Here is a 20,937-nt window from a genome sequence, read left to right on the forward strand (position 1 = left end):
TACATTAAGCAAGCCACCAACATTCGTGATATGGTCATTAAACATGACAACGCAATTATCTATAGTACACATCCACACCCTCGCATATCTATAATCGCCTGTTGATATTATTGATACAATTAATAAATCCAGTGCCTTTATTGGTAATTGTAACGATTATCTTTTATTGATAAGTGTAACGAATATCTCGTTGGTGAATAGCTGACAGAAACCGTAATTATTTGTAATAACGGAATTAATTACGGTTCGCATACATGGGCCTCTGTCTCCACCGTAGGCTGACGTACGTGACCGCTTAAACAAGAAGGGACACTTCATTAATTTAAAAAAAAAAAGCTTCTCCTCTCGAATGTACCGTTCTATTGATCGTTTAAAGCGCCATTGTCACACAAGCGATGGCATAGTAATTCCATAATCACTCATTTCCAGCTTGCAATGAATCCATGACTATAATAATAATAACAATAATAATTGTTTACTCGTTCGGGGTGTTGATTGCGTCCGATTCCTTTCGCCGAGAAGGTTTGTGACCGGCTTCAAATTTTAAAAAAAGTTGTTCCGTCCGAATTTTTCATTTTAGAAAATCAAATCTATTATTTAATCGTATAAATCTGCATTTATTTTGGATATAAGAGCAGTTTAGACTATTTAAATGAGAACATCCGCAACCGAAGACAATTTCAAGCCTTTCGGACGAAGTGACAATCAGCTGTTTTCAAGTGGCCTCGGCAGTAGCAGCAGGTTGTGACACACACCGTCCGTCGGAGGAGGCTCACCAGAAGGAATTTCGATCTCCCCACCGAGTTTGACCTTTCGATTTCGTGTGTGCGATGGTGTAGCGGACGCGGGAGAAGATGGATCTGGAAGGGAAAAACAGGCAAGGGTTTATATTTAAGCAGTGCTGGAGTTATCGCGCCCACTAACAGCTGTGATATTTGGGAGGTTAGCGTTCGAGCCCATAGGTAGGAGGGCTGACCATGGCTTCGTAACAATAATTTATTTAAGCGTTTATGGCTGTGTTAATCGTCTTATTTCACCAAATTACACCAGAATTAAAGTATAATCAACATTTTTTTAATTAACTATCACCCTAATACACCTCAGTGGTGATTGCCTTGGCTAGGGTATATCTACTAGCATTCATCTTCGGGGACCTAACCCAATGTAGGCAGGATAGGGTAAAATACCGAACGGCCACCTGGCCTCTACCATAGCGCAACCACCTTCCCCGAAAAATGTATTTTTAGCGCGTCCTCTAACCCAGGGTAGACGTTAGTCAAGTGCCAGAGTTTGTCAAAGCAACACCTCAAGACCTCTACTACTTTCGTCTCGAAGTACGTTTTTTCTCCCAAGTCACAAAGTGATGCCGTAATTTCCGATTTTCAGGAATGTGGCCTTGCTACGGTAGAGGTGGCCGTTTGGTATTTTACCCTATTTGTTCCCTAATTATTTGGGGTATTGGTAAATGTAAAGGAGAGGACTGCACTAAGATATTCCTTATTAATATAGTTTTCTTTTGTGTTAACATGAAAGAAAAGCGCGTGCATAATTCAGTACAGATGAGATCACCTGAGAAATTTTCTGTGATGGTTAATAGGTAAGAAGTTATTTATATATTTTTGATAATGATATAACTACTTATTTTAGCGGATTGGTTTGTATTGTTACGTAGGTTATCATATTTTATCCTTTTGGCCCAATGAGCAGAAGTTAGAGTATATGGGGAGTTCTTTTTCTAGTGGGTATATTTTCATAACTGTGGAACTGATATCATAATAATAAATATATCTCATTATGAAAAGAACCTGTGATTCTCTACTGTCAGGATATGATAGCAATATGCCAGGTAATAATCAAATGTAGTTGGTAAATCTAATAGTTTTCTATTAGTTTCATAGAATGTTTCGAAAAGGTGAGAGTACTTTAAGTGTGACTTACAGAAACATAGTGTCACTTGCCTCTGAATGTCACTTGTTTTATGGACAATCATTGGAAATGATTAATATTGTAATTTTAGTGAAAAAGCAGTTTTGAAGTTTGCTCTTTGATAGTGCAGGGTTGTTCTTGTAAGGGTATAGCAGTTCTTATAAATCTGAGTTTGTTGTCGTGTATGAATCTGTGGCATACTTACAGTGCTTTTCCCTTGAAGAACTATAGTCATCTCTCTAATGTATTCAAGAAAGTTGTAGGCTTATTTAATAAAACTGATTGACAAGCAGCAGCCAGTTGCATTCAAGAACTTGTCTTTTATTATGTATAGGCTACCCGGCTGCTAAAATGTGCTGGGACCCTCCCAGATCAATAGTTAATAACTGTTTTGAGTCTGTTGAAAGTTAGTTATTACAGTCAAATGGCTATGAATTATTTTAATGGTGTTTGGATGGCTCCTTTAGAATTGCAAACTGCATACCCATTTTCTTTTCCAGTATCCATGGGTTTGATTGGTATTAAGTTACCAAGAAGTTTTAAAGCCTTAAGCATTTCTTCAAACTACTCAGATGACTTCATTTTATTTGAATAGCCATCAAATGTTTTGACTTTAAATTATGCTGTATTGTTTTGTTTAAGAGGATAAGAACCAGCACCTTAGAAATAATTAGATTTTCAAAAGATAATCAGAAGAGAGCAAATTTTCCAGCCATAGATTTATCTTCAATATGTAAATACTAAATGTAATGTAGTGTGAGGCAAATGCAGTTTATTTATATGTATATTTTTCTTCTTAGATTTTCACTGCTGCTGTTGGAGCCAGGAGAGATATACTTTGAGGACTTTGCTGTTATTTATCACGTTCCAGAGGAACTTGCAAAAAAGGAGGAAGGCTGGGTGCGGTGGGTGGAAAATACAGTGAGAGGCAGATTAAAGGTAAGAAAATATTATGAGGAGTTTAAGTGAGATTTGATTATCTTTAAATACACAGCATTTTGGCTGTATTCCAGTCTGATAAGCTGAACGGATATTTTCCCTGGTCTGATTAATGGTGAATTAGTAGAAAGTTAAATTTCCTGTCAGGCTAGGTCATGGGTACTTCAGTCTTGATATCAGATCAGTATTGACCTTTGAAACTTAAGAAAAAATTACAAATTGGAAAGCAAATATATTTAGTAGCTCAAACAGTTTCGGTGTGTCATGCTTCCTCTTCACTGAGGAGGAAGCTTGACACTCCAAAACTGGTTGTACTTCTTAATATATTTGTTCTCCAGTTTGTGGTTTTTTTGGATATTTCAGTGTTTGAAGGATGCTGAGTGTTCTTGTCTTATCTCCTCATGGCTCAGGGAAGATTAAGTAAGTTGTTGGACGACTACATACTACCTCTTTTCCAGGTGTGCTCCAAATCCTTGGTGTTTGACCCTCGTGATATCCATGTGCCCATCATTAAGTTTCCTTTGAAGAGCATTGAAGTGGTGCAAGAACATGTCACAACCATTACCAAAGAAATACTGAATAGGTATCTTGACTTTTTTAATGTTTGGAATAAATTTCATTATTCTAATTGCACTCATTACAGTCTTTTTTTTTATATTTTGGCTGGTTAATTTACATTCAAGAACCTGTACCTTATTAAAGACCTTTGAACTTTTTATATGGAAGAGAATAGGCATTCAAATAGAATTGTAACTATAGCCCATTCATATTCACATTGCAGTGTAGAAGAAGCAACTCTCTTGGAAGTGAAATGCAATATGACAGTTGAAATGCTTGAAGGTGGGATTCTGCAGCCTTATAAGTTTTGCAGGGTAAGTCCTCTGTTGAAGCTTTTTTTTGTAACACGCAAGGAATTTTAATGTATAAAATCTACTCCCTAACCTCGGAAATAATTGTGGCCAAGGACTTCATAGTCGGGAAAAATAAAGGCTCTATAAATTGAGCCAAATCTTTTCAGCTTGAACTATATTTTTTATAGTCATTGTCGTATAGAATAACAAACACATTTCATATAAAAAAAGAAAATTGTAACGCTGTGGACTTATTTTTAATGACTTTACTATTATTTTAAAGTTGGTGAACCATAGTTTTCAAATGATGGACTGGTGTTAGTTGGGTGTGTTCCGTGTGAATTTCAGTATTTTTAGTATATATTTGCATGCCCTTTTCGAAATTTGATAAGCATAGCAAGTATGTTTACATGTACAGTAATTGGTTAAATAAAGAGGGATTTATTTTGTATGTTGTCACGAATGACGCCACCCTATTTACGAACAAGTTACATTGCAAACGGTCATTTGTATGTTGAATTGTTTTACGTTGGCTACTCTATTCTTCTCGCCTATTTAGGTACATTATGATATAAGGTCAATACAGTGCTACATACAGAATTGTATTCTATAGAGAACTTTATTATTAATATGAATGATACATAAAATTTGAAGTAAAGGTTGGCAAAGGGGGCCACTCTGAAAACAATTTTAATTTATAATCCTGTTTGTTTGTATCACCAAATGTTCGTAAGTAGGGTGGTATCTGTATATTCTAAATGTTTGCTTGGTCGCTCTTCAGGAGGAGTACTGTCATAGGTTTGAACTGGTATTCTTGGAAACGTCACAAGTTATACCCCAAATATGCCAGCTGCAGCGGGCATCAACACTTCCTCCCAACGATCAAAATACCATGGTTAGTATCACTGATTATTTTGTAGTGGAAATTAGGATTAAAATACGGTAAATTAAGCTAATGGTTATTCTGTATCTATACAATTTTAGCAGAAATCTTTGAATATCTTAAATAAATAAAATGGTAAACCTAGAGAGAGTGTGAGTGTATGAAATATCGTTAAAGACAGTAGACCAACTTTTACTAATCCCATTTTAATTTCATCTGTTCTGTGATGAAAAAAATAATAGTTTGTACAATTGTATAAAAGGCGTTTTTGGCATGTTTATCGCTGATAATTTGTCAAGTATTTAAAAGTGTATTGTGTCGACTAAACATTTTAATCATAAATAAACGACGGGTTGCTTGTGTATTATTGCTTAAAATTCTACTCTTTGCAAAAGATTATTAATCTTTCAGAATGACTGCTATTAATGACCTAAAGCTTATGGCGAATACAATATGAAAATGCTATACAGTAGCCCCTCAACTTACCAAATGCTTTACAGGTCGTTTTTTGTAATGAGGGCCCTATAGTAGTGTAGCCTTTGCTTGACCATTCTCAAGGTATATCTCAGCTGATGATAATTCTGCATAATGTGTAGCCTAAACTAAACTGTACATTACACTTACCGTTCAGTTTAGAGATTTTTCAAAAGTGGATTGTCTTGAAGAGGTACATAGTCTACCATAGAAAAAAGTGCCATCGTAATGTAGCTAATAATTAAAGAAGCGTAATGAGGTCTGTTAAGTTGAAGTGTTCTTGTGTGTTGTGCCATCTGATTTAAGCATGTTTGCAAATATTCTTCAAAAACTAAATTTTTAACCTGTGCTGCAAAATGACATCTTATACATGGTCATTCTTAATGATTTAACAGATTCAAGCCATTGTCAGATCAAGACAAAGAAGGAAGAGGTTTGATAGGGCTCTGCTCGAAAACCTCTCAGAAACAGAGGTCCTAGAGACTCAGGCCAACAAGGTGACACCATTGGTTACTAACCCTGGCACCATCTTGCTTACAAATGCCAAACTGTACTTCCAGCCACACAATAATGCAGAAAAGGTATGTTGCGTGAAAGGTTACATTTTGTGGTATTTTGTGTTGTTTTGCCACTGGGACAAGTCAAGTGGAGTACTACAGGCAGTCCCCAGTTATGAAGTATGACGGCGGTTCCGTTCCAATGCCACGTCTTAAGCTAAAAATCATCGTAATAAAGAATACTATCATCGAAAATTGTAAGAAAACCTTATTATTAATTGAACTTCGTACTTCACTGTGGGAACAGTGCCAAGACGAAGCCTTCTAATGGGCAAGTTGATCCACTTGGTTATCTAATTTTTAAAGTCCTGGAGAGTAAAAAACCCAAGTTGACCAGTAAATTGAAGGTTTTGTTAACTATCTCTTAAATGTTTTCATAAAAAATATTTTTTTTATTCTTATTTCTAGTGTCTTATCTTGTATAGATTTTAGCAAAGCACTCAAATTTGAACAACATAGTACTTTATGCCTTTTAAACTACATTATTTTATTACAATGCAGTCTCATACTTAATTTTTGCTATTCTACATCTTGACTGTTGTTCTAATTTACCCTGTTCTGTACAAACTAAAAACACAGCATATTGGAGATATATAGAGCTTTTACATTTAAAGTTCCCACAGGACTGACTGGCATAAGTGTAGTTTTGAGTGGTAGAGTTGTAGGATTCGTAAGCCTTTCCCAGTCTTTACTTAAAAAGTAACCCTGGATTACCTAATGGCATTATTAGCCCAAACCCCCTCCAAAAAAAGAAAGCTAATGATTTTCAGTGGGTCTTCATCTCATCTGATTATGTATCACAAAGTGGATACTATGTAGCACATATACTGGTGGTATTTGCAATCATTATATTTTATTGAAGGTAGCTATTCCTCTGTGATTGTAATTCAACTTTGAAAATTTATCAGACATTTTTTTCCTATATTCTTATTGTCTTTGACTTTGATTATTAATTTTTTTTTTTTACAGCATCCTGTAATTAAAATTGGGATTACTGAAATTAGCCAGGTGATTAGGAGACGTTACCTTCTGAGACAAGTGGTGAGTATGCTGCACGCCATTTTCATGACTTCCTCTAAAAAGTTTGTTGCAATTATGAAGCATGAAAGTATTTCACCTTGGTTACTTTCAAGATTACCTTTTCACTGCAAGCACTGTACATTATTGAGGAATTGGACTTTTACCCAGGATTTTTGTCTTTAATCATTAAATAAGCAAGAAATATTGATTGAATTTCCATTTTTTCTCTCTTGATAGAAGTCCTGTGGATGCGGTTCTATTTGGCAAAAAAAATTTTCTGTATGAAAATAAAGCACACTATACATCCATGTGCTGTATTTTCTATAATCATTAACAATTTTCTTTAGTGCAGTTTCATATTTTTTAATTGCTATTAGATAAATGAATTAGACTGATAACTTGCTTTTTTTATATTTGCAACTTGATTCCCTAGTGATTGAAATTTTTGTTTTTCATCAACTTTTGCTTTTGTTATGTTTGGCACAACTATTGTGATTCTGAAGGATTTTAAACTGTCAGTGATAAGTACAGTATATTCTTGTATGTTTCGTATTACATTGACAGTCATGCGCAGCAAGTGACTACATGCATGAAAAACTACAGTAGGCCACCTTAAATACAGTGGTCTCCCCGTACTTCGCAGGGGATGCGTACCAGACCCCCCTGTGAATAGTTAGAACCCGCAAGTAGTTGGAACCCCTATAAAAACACTGAAAACAGCTTATTTTGTTAGTTAAAACTCAAGAAAAACCCAATACAAATTTTTATACTTGTTTTTTTTAATAGTTTTATCACAAAAAGTGCATTTCATGATGAAATTGATATAAAAAAACCAGGAATTTGTGGATATTTCTCATAGAACAATACCGTGAATATGCGAATTTTCCGCGAAGAATGCAGGGAAACTTTCCCAAGAGAAATCCGCGAATGTGTGACTCCGCGAATCCGGAGAACACGAATACTGGGGGTCCACTGTATGTAAGTCATATCAGTAACACATCATGGTGTGAACTTGTAGGCCTATTACTCCTGGGACAAATACCAAGAAGAAATTTTAAGATTTGTACTTTGTTCATAACCTAATTTTTTTTCACAAGAAGGTGCCAGTTTTCAGTAAATTTAACTTTTGGTGGCTAAATTTCATAAATCTTAGTTTTCAGTATGACACTTACCTGGCAGGTATATATAGCTATATTCTCTGTTCGCACTGGCAGAATTTTCAAAACTCGCGGCAACCGCTAGATCACTGGTAGTTCAGGTGATCGCCACCCCGCTCCCGTGGCGCTGGCGTGCTCGGAATCATTCCCATTTTCGTCAGATTTTTTTCTGCCACTGAACCGGCAACATCGTTGTTGGTTCCCTGCTAGAATTCGAAACTCGTTAGCTGACTTTCGCTGTACTTGGATGGTTTATTGGGTATCGTATTGGAAAGTTGGATTGGCAATCGCGATTGGAAGTTATTAGAATGTCTGATTCTGGGATAGTATTTCGAGTGTGTATGAAAGAAGGGTGTAAGGTGAGACTACCGAAAGCTTCGGTAGACCCTCACACACTATGTAAGAAGTGTAGAGAGGTTTTGTGTACTTGGGACAATAGATGTAATGAGTGTGAAAGTTTAAATGAGAAAGAATGGAAGACTTTCACCAAATATGTTGAGAGACTTGAAAAGGATAGAGTAAGAAGATCGGTGTCTCGGAGTGAGAGGTCAGGTTCTTCTAGTAAGGCCTTGAATAATTCTGTTATTTCTCCCACTTCTTCCCAAGTAGAAGTTGTTAATCCTTCTCCTCAGGTCTCTCCTGCGCCCGCTGCTGTTTCTGAGGATACTAATATTGTGAAAGTGTTTGCCGCCCTTGCGTCAATGGGCGATCAGATTCAGCGTCTTACAGACAAAGTGGGTACGATTGAAAGTGTCAGTGTAGTGGAGGGGGCGGCTGATCGTCTCACTCGTGCTCCTAGACCTAGACCTCTGCCAAGCTCCCAGACCCAAGGGAGAAGGCATGTCGACAGTCGAAGGGAGGCGAGAGGGGGTTCCCTTACGATCAGTCTCCCTTCAGGCAGTCCGTTGCGTCCCAGGCTGCAGCAGTGCGCCATAGAAAAGGCGACACTGGGAAGTGTCTTTCCTCGACAGATAGTGCTGCGTCAGGCAGGTATGGACGTTATGCGGAAGTTTCGCGTCCTCTGAAGAGGACGCATAGACCTACGTCTTCTCAAGATGAGCGTTACCCGCAAGAACAGTGGAGTAGTCCCGAGATTTTCTCTTCTAGTGATGAGGAAGAGGTGGTTCCGATTAAAAGGAGGAGATCCTTTAAGTCAAGACAAGACGCAAGACCTCATGTGTACGACGGTTCTCGGCATAGGAGCTCTCCTTCGGAATACGGAGCAGTCTCTCCGATATCTTCCCCTATCGTAGAACTCAAGATCGAGTTTCTCGTGTTGAGGATCCGTCCTCGTCTTTGTTCTCCGCTTGCTCAGACTTCACGCCAGGAAGCAGAGACTAGGACAAACTTCCTTGAAGAGATGCAAGGAAGGTTAGCCGAGTTTGGTTAAAATCGTGGGGAACATCGGAACTTCCTCCTACAAGGCGTAAGGACGCATCTCTCCCAGTCAAGTCGTCTAAGAGGACTCATGATGGTTGGCCGCCTTCTCGTCAAGCTTTCGGAGTCTCGGGTAGGACGCAAGTTACGGGAGCAGGACGCAGGACGCAAGTTAAGAGAACAGGGAAGCAGGACGCAAGAGTTTTTTCGGAGCAGGACGCAGGACGCAAGCTTCCGGAACAGGACGCAGGACGCAACCTCGGAGCTCAGAAGGACGCAGGACGCAGGCGGCAGGAGCAGGTTTCTTCACGTGAGGTTGGAGAAGATTTTCTGCAGCAAGACCTGGGTTTACAGGATGTGTCTTCGGCAGAAGAGGAAATAGAAGACTTAGAATCTGAGGAAGGAAAAAAAGAAGATGAAGCACCTTCTTCAGATTATAAGAAAATTGACGAATTGCCTTCTTTCACTTTTGGAGGGGATTTTCAGCCTGCAGCTCCGACATCACCCCTTTCTCAATTCTCAAAGAATAAAACTCCGAAAAAGTCCTCGTTTTTGAAGATGAAGTTTTCGATTACGGCTAAGAAGGCTCTTCAAAGAATTGATACGTGGTTGAAGGAAAAGAGGGGAAGCGGGGGGGGCAAGACTGTGTTCTCTTTCCCTCCTGCCAAATTGGCATCGAAGTCCGGAATTGGTATGCAACAGGGGAAAATCTCGGCTGGGAGTGGCCTGCCTCCTCCCAGGGGGGATTTTTCCAACATTGTGACAGTTCCCGCAGACATGCCTTGAATTCGGCAAAGTGTGGTGGTCTCCATCAGAATTAGATCATCTCTTGAAAGGGATTTTCCGGACCTTCGAGGTTTTAATTTTCTGGATTGGTCCTTGGGAGCTCTGGACGAACAGTGGAAGATAATGAAGCAACGGCTTCTCAACTCCCAAGCAGTATTATGTCCTGCATGGACAAAGCCTTAAGGGATGGAGCGAATGAATTGGCATCTCTTTTCACCGCAGGAGTTTTAAAGAAAAGGTCACTCCTATGCTCTTTTGCTGCTAAGGGCGTTCTAACGCCCAGAAATCGAATTGCTTTTTTCCCCACTTTTCGGAGCAATGTTTCCTGCGGATATTATCAAGGATATTTCGCTTTCCCTAACTCAGAAGGCGACGCAGGATCTGCTAACTTCCTCGGTAAGGAAATTTTTACCCAACAAGGTAGTTAAGAAGACTCCTAAGGAATCAAGGCAAGCTAGTCAGCCCTTTCGAGGCAAGTCCTTTTCTCTCGTCCGGCCTTCAGAGCAAGAAGAGCTCCGTCCAAGAGGGGTTCGAACCCAGTACTAAACAATGAACAGCAAGTCCTTCAGACATCAGTAGGTGCCAGACTCCAGAAGTTTTGGGAGATTTGGCAAGAAAAGGGAGCAGATCCTTGGGTAGTCAAGGTGGCCAAAGAAGGTTACAAGATCCCTTTTCTAAAGAGACCGCCTCTTGCGACATCGCCAAGAGAGCTGGGAGCTCACTACAGCGATCCAGGGAAACAAGAAGCACTACAAGAACAAGTTCTTTCTATGCTCAAGAAAGGAGCAATAGAACCTGTTCTGGATCACTTATCTCCGGGATTTTACAACCGGCTGTTTTTAGTAGCAAAATCCTCGGGGGGATGGAGACCAGTACTGGACGTAAGTCAACTCAATTTATTTGTGGAGAAAAACAAAAATTACGATGGAGACGACCGATTCAGTACTGGCAGCGGTACGTCCAGGGGACTGGATGGTCACCCTGGACCTTCAAGACGCATATTTTCATATCCCAATTCATGCAAGATACAGGAAGTACCTGAGATTTGTGATCCAGAACAGGGTTTTCAGTTCAAAGCCCTCTGTTTTGGACTGTGCACAGCCCCACAAGTTTTTACAAGAGTGATGGCGAGCGTTGGCGCAGTGGCTACACATTCTAGGAAATAAGAGTGTCTCTATACCTGGACGATTGGCTCATAAGAGCCCAATCAAGAAAGCAATGTCGGGAGGACTTAGAAAATGACGTTAACATTAACGAAAGAGTTAGGGTTGATGGGTGAACTTAGAAAAGTCGAATATGAACCCCAGTCAGGAACTAGTTTTTTGGGGATTCTGATCTCCTCAGTGACTTTTCGGGCTTGTTCCGTCTCCCAACAGACAAGATCTGTGCATCCGGGAAGTGCAAGACCTTTCTAGAGAAAGAACAATGTTCAGCACGAGAGTGGATGAGCTTACTGGGGACACTCTCGTCCCTGGAACGGTTCGTTTCTCTAGGAAGGCTTCACATGAGACCCCTACAAATATTTTTGAACCAAGTCTGGCCAAGAAAATCGCAACCAGATTCCTTCCTGTTTCGAATTCCTCGCAAGATCAAAGAGGAGTTAAAGTGGTGGCTAACTCCGGGGAAGTTAGCAAAGGGAGCGTCTCTCCAGCAAAAGAACCCAGACCATGTATTGTTCTCAGACGCCTCGGACGCAGGCTGGGGAGCGACTCTCGGACTTCAAGAAGTCTCAGGTCGTTGGAGCAAGGAGTAAACGGCTTGGCATATAAACAGGAAGGAACTGATGGCGATTTTCTTGGCCTGAAGGAGTTCAACGCGGTGATTCGCAACAAGGTGGTACAAGTCAACGCGGACAATACCACAGCTCTGGCGTACATCCGCAAACAAGGAGGGACACATTCAATCTCTCTTTGCAAGTTGGCGGAGGGGAGATCCTTCTTTGGGCAGAGAAGGAAAACGTAACCCCTTCTCACCAGATTCATCAAGGGGGGTAGAAGAATGTGAGAGAGGACCTGTTGAAGCAGGGAAGGTCAACTTCTATCAACAGAATGGACGCTTCATTTAGAAGTATGCCAGAGTCTGTGGAAAAAAAAAATTATGGGGTCGCCCAGTGGTAGGAACTTGTTTGCGACAGCAATGGACGAAGAGATTGACGACGTATTGCTCTCCAGTACCAGACCGTCAAGCAGTCGCAGTAGACGCCTTTATTTCTTCTAGATTGGACGGGGCTAGACGTCTACTCCTTTCCACCCCCGTTCAAGATATTAGGGAAGGTTTTGAAGAAAGTTCAGGGAGAGTCAAGGGACAAGAATGACTCTCTAGCTCCATACTGGCCGGCCCGAAGATTGGTTCACAGAGGTACTGGAATGGACAATAGATGTACCAAGGACACTTCCAGCAAGAGGTAGATCTACTCAAACAGCCTCACTTCAACAGGTACCACAAGAAACACCCTCGCTCTGGGTCTGACTGCGTTCAGACTATCGAAAGATTGCCTCAGAGCGAGGGGGTTTCTAGAGAGGCGGCCAGAGCGGTGGCGGAGCTAGAAGAGCCTCTACTATTTAAGTTGTACCAGGCGAAGTGGGGAATCTTTCGCAAGTGGTGCAAGAGTCGGAAGATTTCTTCATCCAGTACCTCTGTGACCCAAATGGCCGATTTCCTTTATACTTAAAGAAGGAAATAAAATTGTCAACTCAGACGATTAAAGGGTATCGGAGTATGTGGCTTCTGTATTTAGACATAGAGGTCTAGATATTACAAATAATCTAGATCTGAGAGACCTCATAAGGTCCTTTGCAACAAGGAAGGAGCCCCACAATACAAGAGCGCCTTCTGGAATCTCGATGTGGTCCTGAAATTTTTAGGAACTAGTAAGTTTGAACCGATGGATCAAGCTTCGTTGAGAGATATCACAAAAAAAGACCATCTTTTTGGTGGCATTGGCCACTGCTAAAAGGGTGAGTGAGCTGCAAGCAATTAGCAAACATATTGGTTGGAAAGCGGTTTGCTCTTTTCAGGAGGGGTTCTTAGCCAAGAACGAGAATCCAGCTCATCCATGGCCAAGGTCATTTGAAATTATGGGTCTTTCAGATCTAGTAGGACAGGAACAAGAGATAGTTCTTTGTCCAGTAAGGGCATTGCGCTATTATTTGGATAAAACCAGTAAGATTAGAGGAACTTCAGAATCACTGTGGTGCTCTGTGAAGGACCCTAGCAGAGCAATGACCAAAAATGCTATTGCCTTTTTCCTTAGGGAACTAATTAAAGAATCTCATATGTTATGCCAAGAAGAAAATCGGCATCTTAAGGTTAAGGCACACGAAGTGAGAGCGTAGCTACTTCGTTGGCTTTTAAAAAGAATATGGCCCTCAAAGATATCATTGAAACGACGTTTTGGAGGACTAATTCAGTGTTTGCAAGTCATTACCTTAGAAAACGTCAAAACAACGTTTGACAATTGTCAAACGTTGGGTCCCATATGTATCCTCAGGAGCAGTATTGGGCAAAGGATTTTCCACCCCATAACTTACTAACATGCTAGGTATTTTAAGGGGGGTGTGTGGTGTTGTTTTTACGGTTGTCTAAGAGGGTGATTTCCTCTTCAGTCTGTGAAGTGTAGTGTTTTAGGTTAGTGTTGTGTGTGGTTCAGGTGGTCTAACTTATCCTAGCATGAATGCCCGTGGTAAGAGAGGGCTAGGGTTTCCTGTCAACAAATTGGTCCCGTCCCCAGTTGTCAGACCCTTGTATTTAGCTTCATCAAACTAATAGGTCACGTCCTAGTTGGAAGCTACTAAGGCTTAGCAGGCTAAGAGGCAGGAATGCTGAAGTCAGCTACCTTAGCAGGTAAGGAATCTAAGAGTATTTTAAATTTTTAAAATTTTAAAACTCTTACAATGTTGCTGTCTTTGACCCACCTCCAAATGTGTCAATCAGCTATATATATACCTGCCAGGTAAGTGTCATACATGAAAATGATGTTATTATGATATAACAAAGTTTCATGTATTACTTACCTGGCAGGTATATATAAATTAAATTCCCACCACCTCCCTCAGGAGACAGGGTTCAAGAGAGGAAAAAATCTGACGAAAAATGGAATGATTCCGAGCACCAGCGCCACGGGAGCGGGGGGGGGGGGGGTGGGGGGGGGGGGGGGGGGGGTTGGCGCATCACCTGAACTACCAGTGATCTAGCGGTTGCGCGAGTGTTGAAAATTCTGCCAGTGCGAACAGAGAATATAGCTATATATATATACCAGCCAGGTAAGTATACATGAAACTTTGTTATATCATAATAACATCATATCTATGACAATGCTAAGTCTCAAGCTTAGTAGATTTTAATCAGCAGTTTTTATTAACAAAAAAATGGTTCCTGTTCTGTGTTGAATGTCATTATTCATGTCATCTCCACTGATAAACTTCCAGAGAAGTCTAGCCACCAGTTGTAATTTAATGAAATGGGCCTTGTAGGTTTGCATCCTTACTCCGTTACCTCCCTAGGGATCTTGAATTCTTTTATTTGTCTTAAATTATAGTCTTAAGGCACTGACCTGCCAAAAAAAAGCTTACACTTTCAAATTTAAGCATTTTAACGGCTGTTCTACGTTTTGGTTAATAAAACTGTTTTAAAACTAAGTTTTTCATTCTGCAGGGACTTGAACTCTACTGTCGGGATAGTTGTATGGTGAAACATCTCCTGCTTACCTTGAAGGTAGGTCTTTTACTTTAGTCGTTTATAATCTATCTGATTAAGGAAGATATATTAAACTTGCTTGGAGTAATTTAAAGTCACCCATAGCGCTTGAATCTGCTTGGGAACCAGACTATGAATTTTGTCTAGATCTGACCAATTTATGGAAGGTACACAATGAAAAATACAACTTGCTACAGGCGGTCCCCGGGTTACGACGGGGGTTCCGTTCTTAAGACGCGTCGTAACCCGAAAATCGTCGTAAGCCGGAACGACGTTCTTGAAAACATGTCCACAGGGAAAATTTCACTACTAATTTGCAATTTTTTTTAGGGCCGTATCTCTAAAATTATCACTAATTTACTTTTTTTCATGTGCAACACTGTGTATTCACAAATTACTGTATATTTTCATTAAAATACGAGAGAGAGAAGAGAGAGAGAGAGAGAGAGAGAGAGAGAGAGAGAGAGAGAGAGAGAGAGAGAGAGAGAGAGAGAGAGAGAGAGAAATAACTCCTTAGGTTTCAATAGATTGAAATGAACGTCTGTAGGCAACTTTTTCCCCCTCCCATAAATACATATATTTCTCCAGAGAAGAGAGAAAGAGAGGACTGTGCAATTATGTTTGTCTATCAATTCTTTTGCTGAGAGCAAGAGAGATAAAAGGAAGAAATAGAAACACCAAATGTATGACAAGTATCTTGGAGAAAGAGAGAGAGAGAGAGAGTTGTCCTTACAGTATTTAAAAGAGAGAAATGGAATGATTATTGTATTTAAAATACTCAGATATGAATTTTGTACTTATAGTATTATTATTGGAAAATATTAATGATAAACTTATTACATACACGTCCATGAAAATGATCTCATCTCGGAGAGAGAGAGAGAGAGAGAGAGAGATGAGAGAGAGAGAGAGATGACGAGAGAGAGAGAGAGAGAGAGAGAGAGAGAGATTACATAAAACCATTAAATTCTTTGACCATTGTATGGCATTGTTAAGCTTGAGTGTCACTCGAGTTGAGGTGGGGAAATCGATACAGAAAAAGACAAAGGGAAGAATTTTCTTTTGAAATTAGTTATCGTATTATTACTACTTCTATTCTTATTATTATTTTTATTATTTGAAAATATAATAAACACGTGCATACCCTACTTCTCTCATCTCGGTAAGAAAGAGGAATTATCCTTACAAGTGAAATGGAAAGGTCATTTTCATCTCTTTAAAAATACGACCATTATGAATTTTGTAATTAAAGTTTTATTATTATTATTATTTTATTATTATTATTATTAAATAAATGAAATTATCAATAAACATTTTACATACTAGTACCATAAAATTCTTTTATCTCGGTAGAGAGAGAGAGAGAGAAGAGAGAGAGAAGAGAGAGAGAGAGAGAGAGAGAGAGATGAGACATCTCTCTCTGTTTATAACGCTTCCAGCGAAAGAGAGGGAGGGAGTTACCACTATGTATGACACATTATCATCTTGTGTGGTGGCAAAAGAGAGAGAGAGAGAGAGTTAACCTTCATTAAAAGTGACATGGATAGATTAGTATGTATTGTATTTCTTTAAAATACTATCACATATGAATTTTGTAATTACAGTATATTATTATTTTATTATTATTTTGAAAGTATTAACAAAAAAACAAATAATACAAGTACATAAAAAATCTTGAGTCTCAGTAAATGAGAGAGAGAGAGAGAGATGAGAGAGAGAGAGAAGAGAGAGATGAGAGAGAGAGGAGAGAGAGAGAGAGAGAGAGAGAGAGGGGGGGGGGGGGGGGAATGTCAGGACCACGTGATTGCAACACTGCAGCTCTCCCCCAGCTCTTCCCCCTCCTGGCTGTCACAGAACTTGATATATAGCTGACAGTTTTAGTACCTGGATCTCGAAAAAGGTTACTGGAAGTTACTTCAAGAAGACTGGGATTTCCTTCATTCTTCCATAATTTTTTAAATATAAGCTAAATTCTTACTAATTCACTATGATATTTTCTTTAATGAATTGATATTATTGCTGTATAAATTAATATTAATATTTGAAAATAGTAAATCATTTACTTATCATACTAAAAAACATACATCTTTGTAGTATAGAGAGAGAGAGAGCGAGAGAGAGAGAAACTGTGCTAAACTATAAAGGATTCTTATCTTATCATAGTATGTGTTTTTTAAAAGCGTCGTAAACTCGAAGCGTCGGAAGCGTCAGCGTCGTAACCTCGGAACAAGCGTCGTAACCCAGGGCGGATTTTTCAATGAATATTTAAGAAAAAGCGTCGTAACCTCAGAACGTCGTAAGCTGGACCCGTCGTAACCCGGGGACCGCCTGTATTTGTATCCCAAAATACCAAAACAAAATTTAAGGATTCCATGTGGTTTTGATAAAACACTTGAAGTGTTTTATTAACTATGAAACAAAGGGAAGTCTGTATTTAGCTGTGCATTGTAATAATTTGAACAATATTTTGTAATTATTTTCTTAAGGTATAATAATTCAAAATACATTATTAAATGTTGTTTAATACAAAATTATTTTACTTTGTAAGGAAACTGATGAAAGGGATAAACTGTACGATGCTTTGGTTGGACTGAAGGGATTGAAGTTAGACGACTCTCTTCAGGACAACATCAGTTACCAATGGCAGGCAGGAGCCATTTCTAATTATGACTATCTATGTTATTTAAACAGGTAGGTTTTTTGTTTGGTTACTTTGAACTTGTAATAGCTCATCTTGTTTCCCTGTGACTCCCACTTCTTGTACTCTTTATTGAGCAGGTACTTCTTCAGGTGACTCTTTCTGGATACAGTACTTGTTACTAATGGTTCTTCATAGTATGGAGGAGTAATATAGTAGTTTATATTTGACAACGTCTCCAAAAGGAAGGAAGGAGAGAGAGAGAGAGAGAGAGAGAGAGAGAGAGAGAGAGAGAGAGAGAGAGAGAGAGAGAGAGAGAGAGAGAGAGGAGAGAGAGAGACGAGAGAGGAGGAGAAAGAGAGTGATGACGAGAGAGGAGAGAGAGAGAGAGAGAGAATGGTTAAATGGTGGTCGGAAGCCTGTCTGTTGTGGCGCTCTGTAGTATGTCGGTGGAAGTCTGTTACAAGAGTCTAAGCAGTGAGGGGTCTGGCATCTGGTGAAGTCAGAGTTGGTTTGGCAGCAGTTATCCTTTGGTGATAAGTTGTTTTGGTGTTATTTGATAGATTTTGGGGTTGTGAAGTTGTTGTGCGTGTGTCTGTCTGGGTGTGGTGAGGTTGAAGAGGTTGGTGGTGCATTTTTGGTGTCTGAGAGTGGTGGCTGGGGCAGTGTTGGTCTTGGCGGGTTGTTGTGCTGGGGGAAGTAAGTCATGTGGTTGTCGTGTTCTTTCAGGCTGTTGGTGTTCGTCTGCAGTGATTCGTCGGGTTATTGAGTTGTTGTGGGGTTGTCGGTCTTGGGTTGTTGGTTGTGTTTGGTTGTCGGCAGTGGTTGTGTGTCTGCTAGCCTATAGCCTATATCCGGCGGACAGCACAGCCAAGGCCTGAGTATCGGAAGCCAGAGGTGTGTACCTGTTGTGTTTTTTTGTTCTGTATGTAGATATGGGTCAATTGTCCTGCTGTATTTTGTAGTGTAAAGAGGAAAGTGTGATTGAGGGTGGGTTTGGTAGCCAGACAGATTAAGTTTATGTGGGGGAGATTTGCTGCTTGCTCTTAAGCATGTGATTCCGCCACATTATTTTTTGGCGCCCGAACAGGGACTGCTGGTGTGGCAGCTGCAGGACGATTGGTCTAGGCTACTGTGTATGAGTGGTGAGAAAATTTGGGATGGAAGGATTGAGTGAGGTGGAGAGGCTGGAGGAGGAGTTGAGGTTGGAGAGGGAAGTAAGAGGACAATTGGAAGTGGAGAATGAGAGGTTAAGGGTAGAGTGTGAGGAGCTGAAGAGCAAGTTAGAGGAAATGAGAGGAATGCTAAGTATGTAGTGCAAAAGTGGAAATGAAAGAAGAAGTGAAAGGAGCGGAAGAGAGAATGGTTGAGAAAATGGAGATGATGAAGGGGTTCATGGGAGAGGGAGCTGTAGGAGGTAGGCCTATTAGGTCTTGTGATAGGCCAGAAGTGGTAAAGACAGTGGAAGAGCGAGTGGATGAAACTACGAGTGACGAAGGTGACTTGGTTGTGATAGGTAAGGGAAAGAGACAGGATAAGGGTAAACCTGAGGACAAGAATAAGAAGGGGACTGAGAAAAGGAAGAAGACTAAGGGAAAGAAGGCTAGTAAGGATGACGGACAGGATGAGGCTAGGGCTGAATACATTGGGGAGAGGGCTGAGAGGGATTTAGATGGTGGTGAGTGGAAACAGGTGGGTAGAAAGAAGGGTAAGAAGAGTGTATTCAGGACCATGGATGTTAGTATGGAAGTTGATTCGCTGTATTCAGACGAGGTTAAGAGGGATCAGAATGGAAGTAGCGAAAGTGAGAGTGAGAGTGAGCTGAAAGTACAAAAGGCTGTATATATGAGAGAGATACCTAGATGTGCACAATACGAGGAATATGGTAGTAGGGACATAGGGGAATTTTTTAAGGAATATGAGAGGTATTGTGAGGCAAAGTATGGGGATAACAGTCTGGGCAAGAGAGATGGGTAGCTTTTTGACAGGATTTTTGTTAGTATGTATGGGGTAATGATGAGTGTGGGGAATGAGCCGTATGAGAGTTTGAAAGCCAGGATTATGGAACAGGCGAAGAGGATAAGGAGTAGTGTTAGATATAGGAGAAAACATGGTTTTGATGAGGTAAGAATGAATGTTGGTGAGTCGTTGTCAATGTATGTGTGCAGGTTGGAAACATTAGCCAGGAAAAAGTTTGGGGATGAAGGGATAAATGAGTGTAAAGAGTTAGTGAGGAAGTTGTTGGCGACTGTGCCTGCGAGTGTGTATGAGTTTGTAGATCTGAAACATTAGGAGAAAATGCGATGGACGAATGAAAGGTTGACATGGAACGAAATTTTGGAAATAGTAGAGGATTATGAGTTGGATAGGTGTATGAAAGAGAGTAGAAGTGTTAGTGTTAGGACTGAAGTAGCTGATATTATACCAGAGTTTAAGAGGTATAGGGAGGTAGTTTTGGAAGGGCCAAGGCGAATGGCAGAGAGAGTGGTTAATAGGAGCGTTAGAGCCAGTAACGTAAGTATGGTTAGCCCTAAGATTGGAGTGGAAGAGTAGGGTCGGTTAGTCATGAACGAGAGCAGCAGTGTTACAGATGTGGAAAGCTAGGGCACAGGAAGAATGAATGTCGGTGGGCGTTGGGAGCGTGCTTCGGGTTTGGGCAAACAGGGCATTTGGTGAGCGAGAGTAAGAAAGATTGGGATATTAAATGTTACAGGTGTGGGCAAGTAGGGCATATAGCAAGTGGATGTCGGGGTGCTCGTGTGACTTGAGGTTTGCGGTAATTGCGGGAAGAACGGGCATTATGCTAGGATGTGTAAAGAACAGCGGGCAAAATGTGTTGAATTTGGAATGAAAGGTAATGTGGCTAGTGTGTGTAGGCAAAAGAGGATGAGTCAGGCTGGGAATTCGGGAAACTAGGTGTTAAGGGGATTCAGTTGGGTGGGTCCTCTAGTATACGACAGTATGTTCAGGAGAATGCAATGAGTGAGTGGTTGAGGGTGAGTAAATGTGGGCTGAGCATCAGTGATCAAATGGGTCTGGGAGGTCGGCAGCTGGTGTTGGTTGAGTATGGAAGAAAGCGGAACAAGGTAAGGAAAGGGAATGAAAGGGAGAAACATAAACTGCATGATAGAGGGGTTGGTGGTAGGGTGCAAATGGTTGATAAAGCGTGTGCTATGGATGACTTTGAGGGAATGAATGATACTTGTAGTGTATGTGGGTTTGAGTTGACAGGGACAAATAAGACTTCAGTGAGAAGGAAAGAGTAGTGAGGAGGTAGTTGATAGGATGGATAAGTCTTTGCGGGAGTTTGACAGAAGTATGGATGAACTGAGTGGTTTGGTGGCCGAAATAGGGGAGATGTTGGAACCAGAGTTAGAAGACATCGGTGAAATAGTGAATTGAATTTGGGAGGATGGTAGTGAGGGAGATAATGGGAGTTTGAATGAAAGTGGTTTGGAAGAAGTGAATGGCGATGTAACTGAAAGAGTGTATGACGGTCCTCAAACAAGATCCAGGGGGCCTGCATCTGAGCATCCTTGGGTGTTGCAAAAGGCAATTTAGTGTGAATGTTGTGAGTGTAAGGAGACGTTGTCAAATGTAATGGGGGAGGTAATATGGAGGAGTAATGATAGTA

At 40.4% G+C, this 20,937-nt stretch overlaps 1 protein-coding gene across 1 annotated transcript in view; it reads left to right on the forward strand.

The window, feature by feature from the left end:
• The first annotated feature begins 263 nt into the window (after positions 1-263).
• The window catches only part of LOC135202553 (protein FAN-like), a 34,395-nt gene continuing 13,721 nt past the window's right edge, over positions 264-20,937 (forward strand). Inside the window, exons 1-9 of the mRNA XM_064232074.1 lie at positions 264-877; positions 2,727-2,865; positions 3,324-3,448; positions 3,647-3,737; positions 4,498-4,611; positions 5,469-5,654; positions 6,600-6,671; positions 14,624-14,683; positions 17,214-17,356. Coding sequence (XP_064088144.1) covers positions 855-877; positions 2,727-2,865; positions 3,324-3,448; positions 3,647-3,737; positions 4,498-4,611; positions 5,469-5,654; positions 6,600-6,671; positions 14,624-14,683; positions 17,214-17,356 — 953 coding nt within the window. The 5' untranslated portion in view covers positions 264-854. The remainder of the gene's footprint in view (positions 878-2,726; positions 2,866-3,323; positions 3,449-3,646; positions 3,738-4,497; positions 4,612-5,468; positions 5,655-6,599; positions 6,672-14,623; positions 14,684-17,213; positions 17,357-20,937) is intronic.

Source organism: Macrobrachium nipponense, chromosome 11 (genome assembly GCF_015104395.2).
Source record: "Macrobrachium nipponense isolate FS-2020 chromosome 11, ASM1510439v2, whole genome shotgun sequence".
Lineage (NCBI taxonomy): Eukaryota > Metazoa > Arthropoda > Malacostraca > Decapoda > Palaemonidae > Macrobrachium > Macrobrachium nipponense.